At 45.0% G+C, this 7,759-nt stretch overlaps 1 protein-coding gene across 1 annotated transcript; it reads right to left on the bottom strand.

Moving 5' to 3' along the window:
* Positions 1-5,057: 5,057 nt before the first annotated feature.
* On the bottom strand, positions 5,058-7,262 carry LOC124665403 (receptor-like serine/threonine-protein kinase At1g78530). Its single transcript, XM_047202818.1, has 5 exons — positions 7,110-7,262; positions 6,876-7,021; positions 6,187-6,786; positions 5,960-6,093; positions 5,058-5,489 (listed from the first exon to the last, which is right to left on the bottom strand). The coding sequence occupies exons 2-5, from the start codon at positions 7,006-7,008 to the stop codon at positions 5,307-5,309; spliced, it is 1,050 nt and encodes a 349-aa protein (XP_047058774.1). The 5' UTR covers positions 7,009-7,021; positions 7,110-7,262; the 3' UTR covers positions 5,058-5,306.
* Between the last annotated feature and the right edge of the window lie 497 nt (positions 7,263-7,759).

Genomic DNA, 7,759 nt, shown 5'->3' with positions numbered 1-7,759 from the left:
CTTTATGTTGAGTCAGTTTACCTACTTCTTTCTATCTTAGAAGCAAACACTTGTGTCAACTCTGTGCATTGATTCTTACATACTTGCTTATTTGCACTCATCATATTACTTTGTGTTGACAATTATCCATGAGATATACATGTTGAAAGTTGAAAGCAACTGCTGAAACTTAAATCTTCCTTTGTGTTGCTTCAAAACCTTCTATTAAGAATCTATTGCTTTATGAGTTAACTCTTATGCAAGACTTGTTGATGCTTGTCTTGAAAGTACTATTCATGAAAAGTCTTTGCTATATGATTCAGTTGTTTAGTCATTATCTTTACCATTGCTTTGAATCACTTCATTCATCTCATATGCTTTATAATAGTATTAATCAAGATTATGTTGGTAGCATGTCACTTCAGAAATTATCCTTTTTATCGTTTACCTACTCGAGGGCGAGTAGGAACTAAGCTTGGGGATGCTTGATACGTCTCAAACGTATCTATAATTTCATATGTTCCATGCTAGTTTTATGACAATACTCACATGTTTTATATACACTTTATATCATTTTGATGCATTTTCCGGTACTAACCTATTAACAAGATGCCGAAGCACCAGTTCCTGTTTTCTGCTGTTTTTGGTTTCAGAAATCCTACACAGGAAATATTCTCGGAATTGGACGAAACAAAATCCCACGGTCTTATTTTCCACGGAGCCTTCCAGAACACCGAAGAGGAGACGAAGAGGGGAGACGAGGCAGCCACACCATAGGGGGGCGCGGCCCCACCCCTGGCCGCGCCGCCATATGGGGTGGGCCCCTCGAGCCTCCCCCGACGCTGCCTCTTCGCCTATATATTCCTCCGTCTCCGAAAACCCTAAAAAAAGAACAAGTCATATTCCACGAAGAGTTCCGTAGCAGCCGCCATCGCGAAGACAAGTTTTGGGGGACGGAATCTCTGTTCCGGCACGCCGTCGGGACACGGAATTGCCCCCGGAATCCATCTCCATCGACTCCACCGCCATCTTCATTGCCGTTGTTGTCTCCTATGATGAGGAGGGAGTAGTCCTTCCCCAAGGATGAGGGCTCTACCGGTAGCTATGTGGTTCATCTTTCTCTCCCATGGTGTGATCTTTATGTGATCATGAGCTTTGTATCACTATTAATCTATGTGCTACGCTAGTGATGTTATTAAAGTAGTCTATTCCTCCTCCATGATTTAAAGAGGACAGTGTGTGCATCATGTAGTACTTGGCGTATGCTATGATTGTAATCTCTTGTGGATTATGAAGTTAACTATTACTATGATAGTATTGATGTGATCTATTCCCCCTTTCATAGCTATTGTTGACAGTGTGTATGCTATGTTAGTACTCGGTCTAAATTACAACGGTATTATCTTGGATTATGATTTGATGAGGATATCCCTATGAGTGGTGTTTGTCAAGTACTTGATGAACTTTGAGTGGAACTTTTTTAGCCGCTACGTGATGATTAGTGATTCCAATAGGAGAGTAATTCAGAGTAGCACAAGTGAAGAGAAGTTATCTAATTGTCCAATTATGTGATCATTGTTGAGAGTGTCCACTAGTGAAAGTATGATCTCTAGGCCTTGTTTCTAAGCATTAAAACACCGTTTCCAACAAGTTCTGCTACATGTTCGCTTGCTGCCATCTTTATTTCAGATTGCAATTACTACTCATAATCATCCATATTACTTGTATTTCACTATCTCTTCGCCGAACTAGTGCACCTATACATCTGACAAGTGTATTAGGTGTGTTGGGGACACAAGAGACTTCTTGTATCTTAATTGCAGGGTTGCTTGAGAGGATATCTTTGACCTCTACCTCCCTGAGTTCGATAAACCTTGGATGATTCACTTAAGGGAAACTTGCTGCTGTTCTACAAACCTCTGCTCTTGGAGGCCCAACACTGTCTACAGGAATAGAAGCGTGCGTAGACATCAGCTGGCAGACACTTGTGCTCGCACGTGCGCAAAAAAAATTGGCATGAAAACTAACATCTGGAGCCCGTGTTGGTCGTACTGACAGGTCTGGTCCACTTCGCATGCCTGGAGGCTATCGAATCCGGTGGCCCCACGCAGGATGGTCGGGTCGGTACCTAACATACGGGCCCGAGTACCGCAGGTCAGGTACATGCGTGCAGACAGTGGCTGTCTCCACTTAGAAATATGAGTCCAAGTGATGCAGGCCTTGGATTGTAGTGTGGGCAGGCAGAAAGGTACGTTAATAGAAGCGTGCAGAGTGTGGATCAGTTGTGTCCACCGCCCGAAGCCCATATCTTGTGACGACCCCCTGCCGACACCACAGTTCAGGCCGCGCACCTCTTGTGACACTCGTTTGTGCACAATCGTTGACGCTTAGAGCTCGCCCGTCACTAATTTTTGGGGCCGAGCGGCCTAGAATGCCACCTGTGATGCGAAAACGCGCCACCGTCCTAGAAAAAGACATTCGCTGACGGATTTCTCAAACGGCAGCCCCATACCGTCATTGAAGCCCGAGTTGTTTGTAGTGTATCTTTGATATGCTCAACTTGAACTTTCCCTTCTCAACCTTGATAACATTCAAAACTTGATGCCATCCTCTCATTGGCTAGACAAGATCATACTCTTGATGCATCCCCATGGCAAGATACCTAAGCCATATAGCCAACACAAATGCACATATATAGTGGGTTAGCTTATGAAGCATAATTGACAAGGCTTACCGCCCACAAGATCACATAATCCAAAGTGGTACAATCTTTATGCTTCATGTGTTGCCCAACTCGAATTGAATGTTCACTCTTATTCTTGGTCAACCATGTATCTCTTCATGCTCTATCATAATATCTTAATCATTCAAAGGTAAGCTAGAGCATGGCTAACTTGAGTTCCACACAAGAACTCCATCTTCATTTCTTCTTCTAGATCATATCATATTCTTTACTTCAAATCGATGATCTTGATGCCAATACCAAAGGTATATATATCAATCTTCATGGCATCCACACTTGACTCCAACACATGGACTACAAGCAATACCTATGGAACATTCCTTCATATAAACAAAATAAAAACATTAGTCCATAGAGGATTGTCATTAATTACAAAAAACACACTTAGGGGCAATGTACCCTTACAGTGGAGGGTGCAACTCTAGTGGAGGTCCGAGCGCGTCGGCTTGATCAAGTCATGGAGCGAGTTCGCCGCCAGGGCAGACCTCTGCGCCGACGACACGATTGTCTTCACCCCTAAGGACGACGACTTCCAGGTCGACATCTTCAGGAAGCAGAGTTCCTGCTCCAGCATCTTTAGCTGCAGGAGGCCTCGGGAGGGTCATTATGCTGATCCTTGCCATTAAGGTTCTGTACATGTTCTCTGTCTCTGCTGTTGTGAAGTTGTTATTTGTTGTGCTGGCCTCAGGAGGCTGTTAAACACTTAATGTTATGCATATGTGCGTGTAATATTGGCCTCTAGAGGCTGTTGAACATGACTTTTTGACTTGGGTAGTCTTCCCCAGGTTGAAGTAGGCGACTGTGACGCAAGGATTAGGTACTAAGTACTATGCTCCATGTGTATATAACTCTGTGATGTGCTCTTGTGTGCCGTTATGTGATGGTAAGGTCACCATATTTGAATGTGGTAAGGAGAAGCACAACCTGGGTGCCCAAAATAACAACCAAACACATGTGTTGTGGCTGAACACAGATGGAACACTTTTTTCAGGCATCCAAACTACATGCACTTCTGTACTCACTGATGCAACACATGAGACCAAACGATGGGCCGAATCTAGCCCGTGGCCCATCTGCGATGCGCATGTTTGCCCATCTCACTAGCGCAATGATCCAGGATTCTGGCTCACCCTACCAAACGCGTCCCAAGTTCAGCCTCGAGGCATCCAAACCTGCTTTGACTATTCTTGTTGAAAAGGCCTTGTGGCCTAGCTGAAGCACTTGAGTTCGTGTTTCTTTTTCTCCCTTTTCAACCTTCAATTTTTGAAATCTTATTTGATGCTCCTGTTTTTATTAAAAAAATTAATACCACGTATATTTATAGTAGAAACACGGTAGAAAAATTACAAAATCTGAGTTTAAAATAAACTAGTAAATTTTTTAAGGTCTGCAAACTCTTTTTTTCTTTCATAATATAATTTTGTACTTTTCTGAAGCCAACGAAAGATAGATTACAAACCATAAACCTATAAATAGCAATAAATAGTTTCCCATAATTTTAATTTGAGCCGCAATTTTAAGGCAACGTGCACGCACATAACCCATGAAGTAGTCAATCAACACCGAGAAGAGTATAAACAACAGTATGACATTGGAAATAAACGAATAACTTGGTTGGCATCGTTAGGGAGCTAAGAGTACGAATCATCATGATCTAGGCGGTAGCAGTCGAGCAAATATTGCAAGGATAACTCTCCTCACGTCAACCATGACAAAAGATCGAAAATCGGTGTGACGAAACAACATCTAAAGTCTCATACGTAGAGAATTCTAGTCTTTAAACACCACCATTCACATCGGGAAGATCTCATCATCGAACGAAGCGCCAACGATCATTTATTGTAAAAAAATCCCATCTCAGTTGAGGCAGGGCCAAAAAAAAGAAGACTACCAGATCCATAATCTGATCTATTAAAACACTACTTTTTCTTTATGAGTAAGTGCATTCTATCACGCTAAATGTGTTGAACGGGAGCGCACGCTTTGATTGCGTTTTGGTTTGAATACATGCAAGAACATGGAGAAGCAGCTGTCCATTAGAATTTTTATAATAAAAAAAGTTATGTTAATTTTGCAATGATGTTCCAAGACATTAAGGATGCATACAATTAAAAATAAAATAAAAGAGGAGAAAAATTCCACGCAATGATCAAACACTCGCAACAACAACACTCTAACCACTACCAAAGATAACATCCGAACAACAAAACAAATTCTCCAAAAACAGAGCTTACATAAAAAAAACAATATGCAAACGTTATTGTCATCCTATCGAAGATCTTAGCTTTTCACGGCTGAAAAAGTTGAGTTCATAAAACAATGGCTTACCAATCTGTTAGATGCCATAGATCGGGCGGTATTGGATCATAAGCATCGCTGTACAAATCTTTTCCAAGTCCAAAACAGTAAATTAGCTCCTTATACAACACCAACTTGCACCTTGCCAACAAAAATATTTTGAAAATTTTCGGCAGAATCCATTCCGAATTTCGGAAATCAGCGCCTAGCTAGAGTCGGAAAAATTCGGCAGACAAACTAAGAACCAAGCTATATACTGCGCGTCAATCAATCAGCATACTGTATACTACGCAAGCTTGGCCTGCTCAAGCATCTTGGCCACCTGCGCCATGGTCGGCCTATCGCGGGGATCGGACTCCAGGCACTTCTCCGCCACGGTGAACACGAACTTGACCTCCTCCGCCGGGAAAGAAGGCAACGCGCTGTCGACGGCGTGGTCCTCCCTCTTCTCCTCCATCGTCTCCTTGACCTGAAAACATGAACCCTGCGTGTCTAATTAATCCATACTACGTCCTTGTTTCACTGCTATAACTAGCATTTAGCACATGGTACTGTTAGGTAGCACTGCACTAGTGTACTCGTCGATCTTGACATGCTAGTTAGTACCTTGGGGGACCTCGTGGTGATGGACACAGCCCATCGGTTTTCCGATAGGCACAGCTACACAGTGCTAACTAGATTAGTTGATAGCTAGGTTGCTTAGTTATTCCAGCAACATTTATTAATGGTCACTGCTTCGATTCCATTGATTTAGGACGCAAAGTTTACTTTCAGGGCATCTCATCATGCATAACCAATCAGTCTTATTTGGGTTTCGATTGAGTTTGCTGTACCGTCAGCAGCAGATAGTGGTTTGTAAGGTAAACGAGAGCAGATAGAGAGTGAGCAACAGATAGTGGTGATTCCAAAATCAGGAGTCATGAGAGGTTGGATGCTTACCCAGGTGACCAGCCGTGTGCCGTTCTCTATGAAGGATTCGTCCGTCGGCCTTTTCCCGGTGAGAAGCTCAAGCAAGACTACGCCGTAGCTGTAGACGTCGCCCTTGGTTGTCGCCCTCCCGGTCTCAAAGTACTCTGCACCACACAACACAAATCAGGGCATCAGCAAAACACACGAAGAAATCAGACTTGACACAGGACAAGAGAGGGCGTCGCCGCGATGTGGACCTGGCGCGAGGTAGCCAAAGGTGCCGGCGACGACGGTGGTGACGTGGCTCTCGTTGGGCTTCATGAGGGTGGCGAGGCCGAAGTCGGACACCCTGGCCTCCATGTTGTGGTCGAGGAGGATGTTGCTGGACTTGATGTCGCGGTGGATGACGTGCGGGATGCAGTCGTGGTGCAGGTACGCCAGGCCCCTCGCCACGCCCAGCGCGATCTTGTACCTCGCCGGCCAGTCCAGGAGCGCCGCCTGCTTCTCCTCCTTCTTGCCGTGGAGGATGCCGTCGAGGCTGCCGTTGGGCATGAGCTCGTAGATGAGCAGGTTGAAGTGCGGCGCCGCGTAGTAGCCGCAGAGCGGGACGATGTTTCGGTGCTTGATGTCGCCCATGGTGTCCAGCTCCCGCTCGAAGCCGCGGTCCATCTCTGCGCTGCCCCGACTCAGCTTCTTGATCGCGAACGCCGACTTCTCGTCCAGACGGAGCAGGTACACTGTCCCGTACCCGCCGGACCCGATCACGTCCTTGCTTGACAGCCCCATGATCATCCGCATGAACGACTTCGGGCTCAGCGACTGCATCGCCGCCGACCGGAAGATCACCAGCTTCCCACCTGCATACACCGACGGTCCGTAATCAGATAAGAGATGAATGAACTCGTTGCAGGAAAATTCCATGCCTGAGATCTCTACGACTAGTTACCTGTGAGGCTGGTCTCGATGATCCTCTTCTTGCGAGCCCACTTCTTGTAGCACAGGAAGGAGATGAGCATCTTGGATATGATGAACAGGACAGAACAAAGAGTAATGTAGAGCGCAATCATGCTATTAGGCATCTTCAAATCAATCCTGAACAAGAAACAGATTTATCCCTCAACATCATCGGTTGAGCATCAGGTCAGAATTACCCGGAAGAAAGGAGGAATCCCCATCTTACCCAGAAGAAGGCAACAGAACAGCTGAAGGCAATATGCAACCGCAAGACGATTTCTCGATTCAGGGAGCAACAGGGGAGGAATGCTAAATATGTTTTGGAACCGGGGAGTGGGAGAGATGAAGATGTGGTGCACTTGTTGTCGATTGTACTCATGTGACTATGTGAGCACAGTGGAAGGAGCACAGGTGTCTCGCTGAGTAAGCAGCTGGGCAGGGGGATCTGGAGGAAAAGGTACATTGCCCAATCAATGGAGCTGGTTGGAACATGTGAATGGCACACCCACTTTTGATTAATGGTGTGCCGAATGCCAGTCCCCAATTAATTCTGCCACTGTGTTGCTCCTTTATCCCATTCTCTGGTAGTACTGTCAATTCCTTTTCCATTTCCTATTTTCCATGATAAGTAGAGATTAACACGGTAGCCATCGTTTAGCTAAAAATATCTCTTACCAGTGGTATGGAATGCTTACTTTGCTGTCTACTAGCTAGCTAGTAGTACATGGCACCTCAACTTACACGAGAGATGTATAATCTCTGAGTCAAACTTGAGTGAGCAATTCAACATGGCATGTACCAATGTCGGCAGCTGGTCCTCATCGTTCAGTCACAAGGGCAGTGGGATCACGTATCGGAAAAGCTAATAAGGTTTGG

This window comes from Lolium rigidum, chromosome 6, assembly GCF_022539505.1.
Source record: "Lolium rigidum isolate FL_2022 chromosome 6, APGP_CSIRO_Lrig_0.1, whole genome shotgun sequence".
NCBI classification, from domain to species: domain Eukaryota; kingdom Viridiplantae; phylum Streptophyta; class Magnoliopsida; order Poales; family Poaceae; genus Lolium; species Lolium rigidum.
Note: the sequence above shows the minus strand (reverse complement) of the source record. Positions and strands in the feature narration are given on the sequence as shown.